The sequence below is a fragment of the Scyliorhinus torazame genome, chromosome 21 (assembly GCF_047496885.1).
Source record: "Scyliorhinus torazame isolate Kashiwa2021f chromosome 21, sScyTor2.1, whole genome shotgun sequence".
In the NCBI taxonomy this organism is placed as follows: domain Eukaryota; kingdom Metazoa; phylum Chordata; class Chondrichthyes; order Carcharhiniformes; family Scyliorhinidae; genus Scyliorhinus; species Scyliorhinus torazame.
The window spans coordinates 3,820,649-3,838,072 of record NC_092727.1 but is presented as its reverse complement, the minus strand read 5'-3'; the positions used below and the strand labels follow the sequence as shown (position 1 = coordinate 3,838,072).

General features: G+C 48.8%; 1 protein-coding gene across 1 annotated transcript in view; it reads left to right on the top strand.

Annotated features, from left to right (window-relative positions):
* The window catches only part of hyou1 (hypoxia up-regulated 1), a 65,035-nt gene that overhangs the window by 29,700 nt on the left and 17,911 nt on the right, over positions 1–17,424 (top strand). The window contains exons 13-17 of the mRNA XM_072486370.1: positions 6,869–7,053; positions 9,360–9,498; positions 13,981–14,041; positions 16,357–16,439; positions 17,192–17,386. Coding sequence (XP_072342471.1) covers positions 6,869–7,053; positions 9,360–9,498; positions 13,981–14,041; positions 16,357–16,439; positions 17,192–17,386 — 663 coding nt within the window. The remainder of the gene's footprint in view (positions 1–6,868; positions 7,054–9,359; positions 9,499–13,980; positions 14,042–16,356; positions 16,440–17,191; positions 17,387–17,424) is intronic.

The following is a 17,424-nucleotide window of genomic DNA, read 5'->3' as shown; positions in this document are numbered from 1 at the left end:
AGGGCAGCACGGTGGCACAGTGGTTAGCACTGCTGCCTCACGGCGCCGAGGTCTCGGGTTCGATCCCGGCTCTGGGTCACTGCCCGTGTGGAGTTTGCACATTCTCCCCGTGTCTGCGTGTGTCTCAGACCCACAACCCAAAGATGTGCAGGGTAGGTGGATTGGTCACGCTATATTGCCCCTTAATTGGAAAAAATGAATTGGGAACTCTAAATTTCAAAAAAAAAAACATAATTTATACTGATGTAGACTCAACAGAAGACATGAATAAATTTATTGAATGTGTGTGTAAATAGGAAATATATTTCAATATAAATAAGTATGGGGCTGTGCATTTTGATGGGAGGAAAACACGAGGGTGGCACAGTGGTTAGCACTGCTGCCTCACAGCACTAGGGACCGGCCTTGTAACTGTGGCGTTTGCACGTTCTCCCCGTGTGTGCGTGGGGTTCCTCCGGGTGCTCGGGTTTCCTCCCACAGTCCAAAGGTGTGCAGGTTAGGTGGATTGGCCATGATCAATGTGCGGTATAGGGTTGGCCCTGATATTACAGGCGATTGAAGGGCTAAAGGAGGAGCGAGCAAAAGACCCAGGAGCAGGAGCTTCGGGTCGTGAAGGCAAAGGCTGCTGAGAATGAGGATGAAATACAGGGCCTGGTGGTGAAGACAGAGATGCACGAGGCACAACACAAAAGGTGTGTGGAAAGGCTGGAGGTGCTGGAGAATAATGCGAGGAGGAAGAATTTAAGGATTCTTGGTCTTCCCGAAGGTGCAGAAGGGGCGGACGTCGGGGCATATGTGAGCACGATGCTGCACTCGTTAATGGGAGCGGAGGCCCCGACGGGCCCGTTGGAAGTGGAGGGAGCCTATCGAGTTATGGCGCGAAGACCAAGGGCTGGAGAAATTCCTCGAGCCATAGTGGTGAGATTTCTCCGATATAAGGACAGAGAGATGGTCCTCAGATGGGCAAAGAAAACTTGGAGCAGTAGGTGGGAGAACGTGGTGATCCGCGTATATCAAGATTGGAGTGCAGAGGTGGCGAAAAGGAGGGCAAGCTTTAACCGGGCCAAGGCGGTGCTGCACAAAAGGAAGGTTAAATTTGGATTGCTGCAGCCGGCAAGACTGTGGGTCACACATCAAGGGAAACACCACTACTTTGAAACGGCAGAAGAGGCGTGGACATTTATTGTCGAGGAGAAACTGGAATAAACGAGCTAGAAAAAGGACGTTTGGGACAAAGTGGTGGGGTGATTATGTGGGGTGAAGGGGGGAAAAAGGGGGAAGAGATGATTTCCCAGGTTGTTAATCCTGCGCCCCTGTAACTTTTCTCTCTTCCCCATGTCGTGGGGGAGGGGGGAGGGAGGATGAGGAGCTGGGGGCGGGGCCAAATGGGAAGCGGGCTTTGTTCCCGCGCTATGGTAATCATGGCGGGAACAGGGAAGCAGGAAGGAGGGGGCCTCGCACAGTGGGAGCCAAGGTCACGGGGGGGAAGCCGAGGTCGGCCAGAGTTTGCTGACTTCTGGGAGCAACATGGGGGGTGCAATTACGCTAGTGAGTGATCTGGGGGGGGGGCTGTAACTGGGTTGCTGCTGCTGGGGAGAAGGGGGAGCTGATATGGGGTGGGGTGGTCAGGGCGGGAGGGCGCCGTTGGGGGGGAGATACGGCTACGTGGGAACCGGGTGAGGAGCTGGATTGAAAAAGGAGATGGCTAGTCGACAAGGGGGGCGGGGGGCTAAAGAGCCCCCCAACCCGGCTGATCACGTGGAATGTGAGAGGGCTGAACGGGCCGATAAAGAGGGCACGGGTACTCTCACACCTAAAGAAACTTAAGGCAGATGTGGTTATGCTGCAGGAGACGCACCTGAAACTGATAGACCAGGTCAGACTACGCAAAGGATGGGTGGGGCAGGTGTTTCATTCGGGGCGAGACGCAAAAAACAGGGGGGTGGCTATATTAGTGGGGAAGCGGGTAATGTTTGAGGCAAAGACCATAGTGGTGGATAGTGGGGGCAGATACGTGATGGTGAGTGGCAAATTGCAAGGGGAGGCGGTGATCTTAGTGAACGTATATGCCCCGAACTGGGATGATGCCAACTTTGAGGTGTATGTTAGGACGTATCCCGGACCTAGAGGCGGGGAAGTTGGTAATGGATGGAGATTTTAATACGGTGCTGGACCCAGGGCTGGACAGATCGAAGTCCAGGACTGGAAGGAGGCCGGCTGCAGCTAGGGTGCTCAAGGACTTTATGGAGCAGATGGGAGGAGTAGACCCCTGGAGATTTAGTAGACCTAGGAGCAAGGAGTTTTCGTTTTTCTCCTATGTCCACAAAGTTTATTCACAGATAGACTTTTTTGTTTTGGGAAGGGCACTGATCCCGAAGGTGACGGGGACAGAGTACACGGCTATAGCTATTTCGGATCACGCTCCACATTGGGTGGACCTGGAGATAGGGGAGGAAAAAGAACAGCATCCACCCTGGAGAATGGACATGGGATTATTGGCAGACGAGGGTGTGTGTTTAAGGGTGAGGGGGTGTATTGAAAGGTACTTGGAACTCAATGATAATGGGGAGGTTCAGGTGGGAGTGGTCTGGGAGGCGCTGAAGGCAGTGGTTAGAGGGGAGCTGATATCTATTAGGGCACATAAAGGAAAGCAGGAGGGTAGGGAACGGGAGCGGTTGTTGAAAGAACTTCTCAGGGTGGACAGACAATATGCGGAGGCACCGGAGGAGGGACTGCACAGGCAAAGGCTACATGTAGAATTTGACTTGTTGACTACGGGTAATGCAGAGGCACAATGGAGGAAGGCACAGGGTGTACAGTACGAATATGGGGAGAAGGCGAGCAGGTTGCTGGCCCACCAACTGAGGAAAAGGGGAGCAGCGAGGGAGATAGGGGGGGTAAGAGATGAGGAGGGAGAGATGGAGCGGGGAGCGGAGAGAGTGAATGGAGTGTTCAAGGCATTTTATGAAAGATTATATGAAGCTCAGCCCCCGGATGGGAAGGAGAGAATGATGTGCTTTCTGGATCAGCTGGAATTTCCTAAGGTGGAGGAGCAGGAGAGGGCGGGACTGGGAGCACAGATTGAGACGGAGGAAGTAGTGAAAGGGATTGGGAGCATGCAGGCGGGGAAGGCCCTGGGACCAGACGGATTCCCAGTTGAATTCTATAGGAAATATATGGACTTGCTGGCCCCGCTACTGTGAGAACCTTTAATGAGGCTAGGGAAAGGGGGCAGCTGCCCCCGACTATGTCAGAGGCAACGATATCGCTCCTCCTAAAGAAGGAAAAAGACCCGCTGCAATGCGGGTCCTATAGGCCCATTTCCCTCCTGAATGTGGACGCTAAGATTCTGGCCAAGGTAATGGCAACGAGGATAGAGGATTGTGTCCCGGGGGTGGTTCATGATGACCAAACTGGGTTTGTGAAGGGGAGACCGTTGAATACAAATATACGGAGGCTGCTAGGGGTAATGATGATGCCCCCACCAGAGGGGGAAGCGGAGATAGTGGTGGCGATGGATGCCGAGAAAGCATTTGATAGAGTGGAGTGGGATTATTTGTGGGAGGTGCTGAGGAGATTTGGCTTTGGAGATGGGTATATCAGATGGGTACAGTTGCTGTATAGGGCCCCGATGACGAGCGTGGTCACGAATGGACGGGGGTCTGACTATTTTCGGCTCCACAGAGGGACGAGGCAGGGATGTCCTCTGTCCCCGTTATTGTTTGCACTGGCGATTGAGCCCCTGGCCATAGCATTGAGGGGTTCCAGGAAGTGGAGGGGAGTACTCAGGGGAGGAGAAGAACACCGGGTATCTCTGTATGCGGATGATTTGTTTTTATATGTGGCGGACCCGGCGGAGGGGATGCCAGAGATAATGCGTATACTTGGGGAGTTTGGGGATTTTTCAGGGTATAAATTGAACATGGGGAAAAGTGAGTTGTTTGTGGTGCATCCAGGGGAGCAGAGCAGAGAAAGGGGATTTGCCGTTGAGGAAGGTAACAAGGGACTTCCGGTACTTGGGGATCCAGATAGCCAAGAATTGGGGTACATTACATAGGCTTAATCTAACGCGGTTGGTGGAACAGATGGAGGAGGACTTTAAGAGATGGGACATGGTGTCCCTGTCACTGGCAGGTAGGGTGCAGGCGGTTAAAATGGTGGTCCTCCCGAGATTCCTTTTTGTGTTTCAGTGCCTCTCGGTGGTGGTCACGAAGGCTTTTTTCAAAAGAATCGAGAAGAGTATTATGAGTTTTATGTGGGCCAGGAAGACCCCGAGAGTGAGGAGGGGATTTTTGCAGCGTAGTAGGGACGGGGGGGGGTTGGTACTACCGAGCCTAAACGACTATTACTGGGCCGCCAATGTTTCAATGGTGTGTAAGTGGATGGGAGAAGGGGAGGGAGCGGCGTGGAAGAGATTGGCGAGGGCGTCCTGCAGGGGCACTAGCCTACAAGCAATGGTGACGGCACCGTTGCCGTTCTCACCGAAGAAATACACCACCAGCCCGGTGGTGGTGGCTACATTGAAAATTTGGGGGCAGTGGAGACGGCATAGGGGAAAGACAGGAGCCTCGGTGCGGTCCCCGATAGGAAATAACCATAGGTTTGTTCCGGGGAGAATGGATGGGGGATTTGGAGCATGGCAAAGAGCAGGGGTAGCACAATTTGAGAGATCTGTTCGTGGATGGGACGTTTGCGAGTCTGGGAGCGCTGACGGAAAAATATGGGTTGCCCCAAGGGAATGCATTTCGGTATATGCAACTGAGGGCTTTTGCGAGGCAACAGGTGAGGGAATTCCCGCAGCTCCCGACGCAGGAGGTGCAGGATAGAGTGATCTCAGAGACATGGGTGGGGGATGGTAAGGTGTCGGACATATATAGGGAAATGAGGGACAAGGGGGAGATCATGGTAGATGAGCTGAAAGGGAAATGGGAAGAAGAGCTGGGGGAGGAGATTGAGGAGGGGCTGTGGGCTGATGCCCAACGTAGGGTAAACTCGTCGTCCTCGTGTGCCAGGCTAAGCCTGATACAATTTAAGGTTTTTCACAGGGCGCATATGACTGGAGCACGGCTCAGTAAATTTTTTGGGGTAGAGGATAGGTGTGGGAGATGCTCGAGAGGCCCAGCGAATCACACCCACATGTTCTGGTCATGTCCGGCACTACAGGGGTTCTGGGTGGGGGTGGCAAAGGTGCTTTCGAAGGTGGTGGGGGTCCAGGTCGAACCAAGCTGGGGGTTGGCTATATTCGGGGTTGCAGAAGAGCCGGGAGTGCAGGAGGCGAGAGAGGCTGATGGTTTGGCCTTTGCGTCCCTAGTAGCCCGGCGCAGATATTATTAATGTGGAAGGAAGCCAAACCCCCGGGTGTGGAGACCTGGATAAACGACATAGCGGGGTTTATAAAGTTAGAACGGATTAAGTTTGTATTAAGGGGTTCGGCTCAAGGGTTCACCAGGCGGTGGCAACCGTTTGTCGACTACCTCACAGAAAGATAGAGGGAATGGAAAAGAAGAAGACAACATCAGCAACCCGGGGGGGGGGGGGGGGGGGGGGGGGTGGGGGTGGGTGGGACTGGACGGACTCTCAGGGGTGTTATTGTATATGTATTTGTTATAGGTAATGTATATTGGACTGTTGGATTGTATCTTTGGAGAGTAACTATTTTTGACAAGGCAGTTGCCATTTAGTTTTGTTTGTTTCTGTTTATATATTAATTATTTATTTATTTGTTTAAAACTGGCCACTGTTATTTATATTGCTTTATTGTTGTTTAAAAGAAACACTACGTACTGTTATGTTTGGCCAAAAAATCTTGAATAAAATATATATATTTTTTTTTAAATGGAGTAGAGGAGGCTTGTGTGGAAGATAATCATCAGCATAGTTTTGTTGGGTTAAACAGCCTGTCTTTGTACTTTATAAACCTTGTAGAATAAAGTGCCTGGCAATGAAAGTTCAGAATTAAGTAAATGTTCTGTGGTAAACTTGGTATCAAACCAGACAGCTCTCCAATATTCCAATGATTAACCAGCTGGTCTTGCTCACGAGTAGATTAACTAGTCCAGATTCCAACAATGAGCGCAAGGATTCTCCTCAGTCAATCATCAGCTGATTACCGAACCAACTTGAACTAGACCAGGAAAAGTTGCTGTAGCCAACTGAATTCAATTTAAGCCACCTAGCTTCAATTTGGGCGGCACGGTAGCACTGGTTAACACATGCTAAAGGACAATTTAGCATGGCCAATCCACCTAACCTGCACATCTTTGAACTGCGGGAGGAAACCGGAGCACCCGGAGGAAACCCACGCAGACACGGGGAGAACGTGCAGACTCTGCACAGACCCAAGCCGGGAATCGAACCTGGGACCCTGGCGCTGTGAAGCAACTGTGCTCACCACCAAGTAGCTAATTGAAGTAAATGTGCTATAGAGTTATGGAAAGGGTAAACTGGTTTAGCTGCTTTTCAACCCAGTCCCATCCACTGGAGAAATCTTTCTCCTGTATTCCTGAAAACACTTGTGCTGGAATTTGCTTCCATCTGAAGAGAGCACAGTAAGAAGTCTTACAACACCAGGTTAAAGTCCAACAGGTTTGTTTCGATGTCACTAGCTTTCGGAGCGCTGCTCCTTCCTCAGGTGCATTTCGGAGCAGCGCTCCCAAAGCTAGTGACATCGAAACAAACCTGTTGGACTTTAACCTGGTGTTGTAAGACTTCTTACTGTGCTCACTCCAGTCCAACGCCGGCATCTCCACATCTGAAGAGAGGACACACTTTGGGATTGCATCGCTCAGAATCTCTCACTGCCCAGTGGTGCCTTCTTGCTAGCCAGTGGCCTCTGTTTGCTTAACTTGCTTTGGTTTTGCCTTGGTAGGTTGAATTTACACGGTCAGTTGAAGAGGATGGTGTGAAAAACATTAAACACAACAAGCGTGTACTGTTCCAGAGAATGTCTCCGTATCCCCAGCGTAAAGTCATCACTTTCAACCGCTACTCTGATGACTTTGAGTTCTTTGTGAATTATGGGGAGTTGAACTTCCTCAGTGAGAGTGAGCTCAGGTAATGAGATTGGTGGGGGGAGCAGCTTGGAGCTGCACACTGCCTTATAAAACATGCCAGTCCTTAATTGGGGGCGGGGGGGGATGATGACTGGGTACTCTAAATTTAAAAAAAAACAACATGCCAGCACAGAAACAATAAGCCATTCCAGCTGTACCAACGCTTTCTCCACACAAACTATTTGGTTTTGAGCATGTGACCAGGTGTGTAGGTGAGGTTGGTGCAGTTGATGTAGTTTACATGGATTTCAGCAAAGCTTTTGACAAGGTCCCACATGGGAGACGTATTAAGAAGGCAAATGCATATGGGGTACAGGGTGATTTAATAAGGTGGATTCAAAATTGGCTTAGCTGTAGGAGACAGAGGGTGATGACAGACGGCTGCTTTAGTGACTGGAAGCCAGAGTCCTGTGGCGTATCACAGGGATCTGTGCTGTGCTGGCTATTATTTGTTATTTATATAAATGATATAGATGACTATGTAGGGGATACAATCAGTAAGTTTGCGGATGACACCAAGATTGGCTGGGTGATTAACAGTGAGGTTGAGTGTCTTGGGTTAAAGGGAGATATAGACGGGATGGTCGAATGGGCAGCAAAGTGGCTGATGGAATTTAACCCTGAAAAGTGTGAGGTGATACACTTTGGAAGGAGTAATTTAACAAGGAAGTAATCAATGAATGGCCTGACACTGGGAAGTTCTGAGATAAAGGGATCTTGGCATGTTTGTCCATAGATCTTTGGAGGCAGAAGGAGAGGTTAATAGGGTGGTGAAAAAGACATATGGGGCACTCACTTTTATCAGCTGGGCATAGATTACAAACGCAGAGTTCACGTTGAAGTTGTGTAGAACTTTGGTGAGGCCACAACTGGGGGGGTGGGGGGGTGGGGGCGTGTGGGGGGGCGGGGGCGGGGATGAGGGGTGTGTGTGGGGGTGGGGGGGTGGCAGCTGTTCCCCTTAGTTGAAGGGTCAGTTACGAGTGGCCAGAAGTTCAAGGTGACGGGCAGGAGATTTGGGGGAAAATGTTTTTACCCAGAGGGTGGTGACGGTCTGGAATGTACTGCCTAAGGCGGGTTGCCTCACATCCTTTAGAAATACCTGGATGAGCACTTGGCACAGTATAACAGTCACAGTTATGGGCCAAGTGCTGGCAAATGGGATTAGGTTAGGCAGGCCAGGTGTTTTTCATGCGTCAGTGCGGATCCGGTGGACCGAAGGGCCTCTTCTGTGCTGTTTTGGTACGATTCTAGTCCCACTCCTGCTTCCTCTCCGTTACCCTTCAACATGTCTGGTACTCGAGCAACGATCTGAGCAGCATAAGATGTAGAAACAGAAGTAGGCCATTTGGCCCATCTAGTCTGTTCTGCCATTCAATGAGATCACAACTGATCTATATCCTCAACTGCACTTTCCCACCTTATCCACATATCGGATTCTTTAGTGTTTGATTTCTGCTTTTAACATCAGCCTATGGTGGATTACTGCATGTTTTAGTGAAATAAATATTTCATAATCTCGCCATTGTATGTCAGACATCTGAGAGAAACAATGTGAGTATGTGGCTTTCAAATATGGGTGGATCCCAGTTGGTTTTGTAACTCGTGCACCCAGCAAGTTCCCACATGCAAACAGATAAATGACAAATGCTTCTCATGATGTTCGTTGAAGGCTGCCACTTTAAAAGTGCTCTTTGTTTCATTGAGTGACTAAACTCAGATTTTAGTCTTGAGTTGCACTATGAAATGTCCATAGAACATAGCAGCAGGAGGTCATTCGGCCCATCCTGTCTGCGCCGACCCTCCAAAAGAGCACCCCACATAGGCCTCCATCCTGTCCCCTTATCCCGCACATTGATCATGGTCAAGCCACCTAACCTGCACATCTTTGGACTGTGGGAGGAAATCCGAGCACCCGGAGGAAACCCACACAGACATGGGGAGAACGTGCAGACTCCACGCAGATAGACGCCAAAGGCCGGAATCGAACCTGGGAGCTGTGAGGCAGCCGTGCTAACCACTTTACCGCCCGTATCCTGGAGGTGGCTGTTCCCTTTGTCCTTTACTGTTAAGAAAAATGTTGTGATGTTGAGTTTTTCAGGAGGGAAATTTGTGTTTTGTTCTCGAGTGTGCAGTGCTGACCTTGACATTCTTTGAAACACAGTCTGCTGATAATTTGCTGCAACATGTTTGTGGAACAACCAGAGTGCATTGTTGGGTTCGTCCATACTGCAATTCTCTAGCAATGAATAAGCAGAAGTATGGCTAATCAAGGTTGTATTGGTCTCTAACTCTATCCTTTCTTTCCAGTATCTTTGGATCACTGAACTTGAGCACAGTTCAATTGAGTGGAGTCGGTTCAAGTTTTCAGAAGCATTCGGATAGTGAGTCAAAAGGGATTAAGGCTCATTTTAACATGGACGAAAGTGGAATATTAGCACTGGACAGAGTGAGTATCTGTGAGGCTCTGTTCCCTCCATCTTGGGAATTATTCAGTCAGCTGATCTGGGGTGTGGTCAGGATGAGACTGGAGAAAAGGTGACAGCTCTGGTGAAATGGTTACATTGGGTGTCCTTTGCTCACTAGAATCTGGCAGACAATATCTAGCAGTTTTCCAGTTAATAGAGAAGCGCGGTTCCAAATCTTCCAGGTGAACAGGTGCAGCCGTAGTTAGTAATCTCTTCCCTGGCTTCCTTCTGAGGTGAAGTAATCGGGTAATAACCCGTTTATGGGCAGCACGGTGGTGCAGTGGGTTAGCACTGCAGCCTCGCGGCGCTGAGGTCCCAGGTTCGATCCCAGCTCTGGGTCACTGTCCATGTGGAGTTTGCACATCATTCTCCACGTGTCTGCCTGGGTTTTGCCCCCACAACCCAAAAATGTGCAAGCTAGGTGGATTGGCCGTGCTAAATTTCCTCTTAATTGGAAAAAATGAATTGGGTACTCTAAATTAAAAAAAAAAAACAAGTTTATCTTTCCCCATGTCTCCAGAAGGGGTTGTTTCTCACCTGGGTTAGGGTTCTGCTCATGCTGATTGCTCCCCATTCCCCTACCCCTGCCCCTGACACCCACCTGCTGCACTCTCCTACTGCCAGTCAGTATCAAGTGAACATGATTCTCTCGCTGATATCCGAACACATGCGTTTGAGGCTCAATACGCTGGATGGACCCCAAAGCAAATGATGGAGGGGTTTGCCTCCTCATCAACTCCTCGCGACCTACTGTTCCTCGGACCTGGAATACCCGACTGTGAAGTGCCGCCCATACTACCTTCAACGGGAGTTCATTTCAGCCATTATCACAACAGTCAATCTCCCTCAATGCCAACAAAACTAAAGAGCTGGTCATTGACTTCAGGAAGCAAAGTACTGTGCACACCCCTGTCAGCATCAACGGGGCCGAGGTGGATATAGTTAGCAGTTTCAAATTCATAGAGGTACACATCTCCCAAAATCTGTCCTGGTCCACCCACATCAACGCTACCACCAAGAAAGCACAACCGTGCCTATACTTCCTCCGGAAACTAAGGAAATTTGGCATGTCCACAACCTTTACAGATGCACCATAGAAAGCATCCTATCGGGCTGCATCACAGCCTGGTGTGGCAACTGCTCGGCCCATGACCACCAGGGGCGACACTCCAGCACCGCTACACAGATTTCATGGGTACCTAATCCCCTGACCGCACTTTGGAAAATTGGACGATAAGACTGTGCTCCTTCTCCCGGCATACAAGCAGAAACTTAAGCGGGAGAATTCGGTTAAGAAGGTCGTGCACTGCTGGTCCGAGACAACAGAAAAGCTCCTACATGACTGCTTGGAGTCAGTGGACCGGTCCATATTTAAGAACTCAGTGACCGACCTAAACAAGTATGCTACCACCGTCATAGACTTATCAGCAAATGTGTAGACGACTGCGCGCCAAAGAAAGTAGTACGTACCCCAACCCGAATCAATGGCTTAATTAATTAATACTTATTTGGGTTACTGGGAGAATATGCTAGTTGCCACATTCTGGCGCCTGTTTGGGTGCGCACAGGGAGAATTCAGAATGTCCAATTCACCTAACAGCACATCTTTCAGGACTTGTGGGAGGAAACCGGAGCACCCGGAGGAAACCCACGCAGACACTGCGAGAATGTGCAGATTCCGCACAGACAGTGACTCAAGCCGAGAATTGAACCTGGGACCCTGGAGCTGTGAAGCAAGTGTTAACCACTGTGCTACCGTGCCAACCATCGGGAGATTGACTCGCTACTGAAGGTCAGGTCTGAGGCGTTCAAGTCAGGCGACCCTGATCTATACAAGAAATCCAGGTACAACCTCTGCAAAGTCATCAGGGATGCCAAGAGACAATATCAGACCAAGCTAGAGTCACAGACTCTTGTCGGTAGTGGCAAGGCTTAAACAGCGCAGCCCTCCCGATGAACTCTATGCATTCTATGCTATGTTGGAGCAGGAAACTATCAAACAGCTGTCAGCAACCCCAGACACACCCATACCCACCGTCACAGCTTCTGAAGTCAGATCGGCCTTCTTGAAAGTGAACCCTCGGAAAGCAATGAGTCCGGATGGGGTCCCTCGTCATGCACTCTGGTCCTGCGTGGACCAGCTGGCAGATGTGTTTGCGGACATCTTCAACCTCTCACTACTGTGTTCCGAGGTCCCCACCTGCTTCAAGAAGGCCACCATTATACCGGTGCCAAAGAAGACCCAGGCAACGTGCCTCAACAATTGTCCAGTGGCCTTGACATCGATTGTCATGAAATGTTTCGAGAGGTTGGTCATGAGGCACACCAACTCCATACTCCCAGAATGCCTAGATCCACTGCAATTCGCATACCGCCACAACCGGTCCACAGCAGACGTCACCTCCCTAGCCCTACACTCGACCTTGGAGCATTTTGACAACAAGGACACCTACATCAGCCTCCTATTTATTGACTACAGCTCCGCCTTCAACATCATAATCCCAGCCAAGCTCGTATCAAAGCTCCAAAACATAGGACTTGGCTCCTGCCTCTGCAACTGGATTATCGACTTTCTGATCCATAGACCACAATCAGCAAGGATAAACAACAACTCCTCCACGATTGTCCTCAATACCGGGGTCTCGCAGGGCTGCGTACGTAGCCCCCTACTATGCTCCCTATACACACACTGCCGACACAATTTGGCTCCAACTCCATCTACACTGATGACACGGCCGTAGTGGGCCGGGTCTCGAACAACGATGAGTCAGAGTACAGGAGGGAGATCGAGAACCTAGTGGAGTGGTGCAGCAACAACAATCTCTCCCTCAATGCCAGCAAAACTAAAGAGCTGGTCATTGACTTCAGAAAGCAAAGTAATGTACACACCCCTGTCAGCATCAATGGGGCCCAGGTGGAGATGGCTGACAGTTTCACATTCCTAGGCATGGACATCACCAACAATCTGACCTGGTCCACCCACGTTGCTACGACCAAGAAAGCCTATACTTTCTCAGGAAACTTAAGGAAATTCGGCATGTCCACATTGATTCTTCCCAACCATAGAAAGCCTCCTATCTGGCTGCATCACCACCTGCTATGTCAACTGCTCAGCCCAAGACTGTAAGAAACTACAGACAGTCATGAACACCACACAGTCCATCATGTGACCTGATGTTCCATCCATTGCCTCTATCTACACCTCCTGCTGCCTTGGGAAAGCGGGCAGCATAATCAAAGACCCCTCCTGACCTATTCACTCTTCCAACTTCTTCCATCAGGCAGGAGGTACACAAGTCTGAGAACACGCATTAACAAATTCAAAACAGCTTCTTCCCCGCTGTTACAAGACTCCTAAACAACCCTCATATGGGCTGACCTGATCTCTTCACATATCTTCTCTACTTTTAAAATTTTTTTAGAGTAGCCAATTTTTCTTTTCCAATTAAGGGGCAATTTAGCTTGGCCAGTCCACCTAACCAGCACATCTTTGGGTTGTGGGGGTGAAACCCACGCAGACATGGGGAACATGTGCAAACTCCACACGGACAGTGAACATATCTTCTCTACTGAATAGAACAAAGAACAAAGAAATGTACAGCACAGGAACAGGCCCTTCGGCCCTCCAAGCCCGTGCCGACCATACTGCCCGACTAAACTACAATCTTCTACACTTCCTGGGTCCGTATCCTTCTATTCCCATCCTATTCATATAGTACTACATTTCTGTATGCTTCACCCGATGCCTGTGTCTGTGTATTTACATTGTGTATTTTATGTTTGCCCTATATATTTTCTTTTCATGTACGGAATGGTCTGTTTGAGCTGTACGCAGAACAATACTTTTCACTGTACCTCGGTACACGTGACAATAAACAAATCCAGATCCTAGCCTGACTTGATGGCTTGTGGTCAGGAGCAGGCATCCACACTGACCTTTTTTCTTTCAGTTGCGTCAGAAAATGCTGATCAGCCACGGTGACTATTGCAACCACTTGAATCAATTTAATTTAAGAGGTCTTATACATGCTCACAATGTGACGAAGCAAACTTTGCATATTTATTACTTAACAAATTTCTAACACCAAATATAACCAAGGAAGTGAAACACTCACATTAAGCAAAATAAGAAGTCTTACAACACCAGGTTAAAGTCCAACAGGTTTGTTTCAATGTCACTTTGTTCTTTGTTGTTCTTTGTCACTAGCTTTCCTTCTTCAGGAAGCAAAATAACACTGTACACTTCACCAAACCCAAATCTACAAAAACTGTGACTCCGCATTCAGACCATAAACCCAGCAAGTGTTAATTACTGTGATTTTTCTTTACTGATCACATGCAATTAGCCACAAATTCCCAATTGACTACATGGTGCTAACATATTAGACAGCACTCATTTACGCAATTTAAAATAAATCACTTTGATTTGAACTTTGAATTAAAAGTGTCTCCATTTGCCGTAGGTGGAATCTGTGTTTGAGAAGGTGCAGGATGAAGAGCCTGAAGAGGAATCCACCCTGACTAGTGAGTCCAGTGTGGCTGCTGGGAAATTACTGTTTGCGCTGCCTGGTGCATTGCGGAATGGGGGCTTCTATTTTACAATCTGAGAAGTTGAATGCTTCTATTTTTGAAAACATAATTTTTTTTCTGTGGAGAGTGATGGCCGGAGATTTCCTCTAGATTTTGTTCAATGTCTGAGTGCCAGCAGTTTGCACTCCCTGTTAGCCCCACACTGTCAGGCACTTGTAGACGTAGACTTGCCTGCTTCTGCCAAGCTTCAAATTGCCATTCTGACCGTACCCTGGGCTCTGGTTGTACTAGATATCAGTTCATGAAGGTTGTGCAGAATAGCAACTCGATCTCACTGGAGTGGACTGTAATTGTATTAAATAAATCTGGAAGTAGAAAGTTCACTGGGAAACTAATGAACTGATGTCCTTCAGGGAAGGGAGCCTCCTGTCCCTCCCTGTGCCTCATTTCACAATGCATGGTTGAATCTGAATATACTCTGAAGTGGCTGATGTAAGCTCTGTCAACAACCATTAGAACATAGAACATTACAGCGCAGTACAGGCCCTTCGGCCCTCGATGTTGCGTCGACCTGTTGCTATGAAAACCGAAGAGGACTTTCTCCTACTGAGGGCAACAAGTACAAGCATAAATGTGGCCATGAGAAACACAGTCTCCCCTTCCTGTGTCCTAGAAAAACATGCCGGTGGCTATCCTGGTGCCACATTCTCTATTTTGTTTCTTTCCAATAACTCGCTTATTCGGTGAGTCATTGAACGATGAGTGCCGGACTGTTGCAAGTCTGCTGCTGATCACGGACTGATCTGGCTCGACTCAGTGAGGTGTTGTTCCTAAACTAGTGGGAGAATCCTTGTCTGTATTCTGGCTTCTGGTTCCTGTACCCCTATCTACTGTGAAGGGTGGGGAGGGGTAAATACCATGGGGTGGATGAATGGGATAGGGTTAGGAGTGGTGGGGTGTCTGCTGGGTGGAGGTGCCGGTGTGTGTTTGTGTGTAAGTTTGGGCAATGAGCTCGGCTTACAATGAGTTTGGCTGTGCATGACCATTTGTGATGGACCAAGCGGGGAGGCAGCTGCCTGACGCCGAAGAAGGAATCACGAGGGTTCGGATATGGTGTCACTTCTAAAGAGTTGTTTTTAAAATTTCAATTCTAACTTCTGTTATGATCAGGATGGGAGGAGTGTGCATTCTATATGTTTATTATAAAGCAAAACTTATATTAATAAGTTGCAAGTATTGATTCACACACAGTTATAATCAGGCTGCATAACCATCTCTCACTGAAGAATTCCTCCAGCACACAAACACATACACAGGTCAAACAGTCTCCCTGCAGAGATGGGCTTTAGCAGATGCGGTGTTATAAAATAAAGGATAAAGTTCACAGAATCGTGCCAGTGTCAGCCTGGAGTTCCCTCATGTGAAGAACTTGCTGGCTCAGGTGGACGTCTGGGACTCCTCATCAACTGGTCTCATCTCTGTCCGTCCAAACGCAGACCAGTTACACTCCGTTGAGGGTTCCCTGGTTAGAATTTGATAGCCCCACACAATCCTCGGCAAGGTACCGAGAGAGAGAGAGACAGTTCGGGTAGATTTCCTCCATCAGCTTGTTCCCCAATAAGACTGCCTTCAAGACCAGGTTCAAACCCTCTCTCTCTCTCTCTCTCTCTCTCTCTCTCTCTCTCTCTCTCTCTCTCTCTCTCTCTCTCTCTCTCTCTCTCTCTCTCTCTCTCTCTCTTTCCCCAAAAATCAATTAAATTGATTGCAGTTCAAGATAATTCACTAAATCTTCCTCAAGTACCATTAGGTCAGGTGATTTCTTGGAAGAAGCCTGTTCATTGACAGTTCCATAGAACCCCTTCAGTGCAGAAGGAGGCCATTGAGTCGGCACCGACCCTTGGAAAGCGCACCTACCCTAAGCCCCACTCCCCCTCCCTATCCCATAACCCAGCGCATTGATCACGGCCAATCCACCTAACCTGCACATCTTTGGCCTGAGGGGAAACTGGAGCACCCGGAGGAAACCCACGCAGATGCGTGGAGAATGTGCAAACCCCACACGGTCACCCAAGGCTGGAACCAAATCCGAGTCCCTGGCACTGAGGCAGCAGTGCTAACCACTGTGCCATCCAAGGTAAACTTGTGACCTTAAACCCAAATGTACAAATTGTTTCATGTCCTTCCATTCTGTATAAGGAAAGCCCAGTATTGAAATGTATGATTCTAACACTTTACCGTCTGTTATTGGGTTACGGCTTCGTTTCTGGTGCAGTGTTTTGCAGTTTCTCACAGTTTGATCTTCTCTGCAGAACTTGGGAACACCATTTCTAGTTTATTTGGAGGTGGGAGCTCTGAAGCTGATGGGAGGGAGAACCTGACTGAATCTGTGCAGGTAAGTGTACACTGGCTCTTGCTTCCATTCTTCTGTATCTCTCCTGTGGGGTAAAAGCAGCCACACCGACTCGGAGCCCTGGTTTGAATCCTGGTCTGTGTTTCCAGCTGCTTGAGGCCAAGGAAGGATCTGAATCCAGTGACCTTGGATGGAAAGTGGAAGGGTTAGCGTAATGACTAGACCAGTGCTGCCTGTGATGGCCTGCTGCCACTCATTCAGGCGTCAAAATGGAGACTCTGGAACATTACTGATATCCATGGATACATGCTTAAAAAAACCTGGTATGGACTGAAAGTTGGCAATATAAATGAACAAAAGCTACACCAACCAGGTGCTTTCTGGGTCAGGAGATCTTGTTTGCCAGTTATTCAATAAGTTGCTTGTATTGGGCTTTCCTGTTGCATTTTATGTTGTGTGCTGTGTTGAGGGACACTCACTATGGTGCACATGCTGCTATAACACACAATGAGGGTGTAGTTTGTTCACGAGGAAAGAGCATTTATTGCGTACGAGAAACGTGGAGGCAGCAAGAAATGACTTGCTGGCCAGCAGCAGCATTGTGAGACAGGACAGTGTATTTGTGTTTCTACTTGAATTCTGTCTGTGCTGAGGTTGCTCAGCCCTGTGTCGGCATTCACTGGGAAATGACCGGCCCAGGTGACCCATACTGCTGGCTGTGGATGGAAATTGGAAAAAAGTACCCTTGCAGCTGCTAAAATATTTTTATTTTATTTTCATTCCATTGTTTGCAGGATGAAGAAGAGGTCGTGAGTAAAACTGAGCAGGATGGTCAGGAAGAACCAGAGACCCCAAAAGACAAAGAGCCTCCCAAAGAAGAGGAGAGCAGCCAGCCCAAGGAGCAGGGCAAGGCTGAACCTGACGGAGAGAAAGCAGACCAGCCCGAAACTGGAGAGGACCAGGCCAAAACGGAGAAACCCGAAACTCTGGTATGGAGATACTCCGCCTGATGACCAGCAAGTACTGT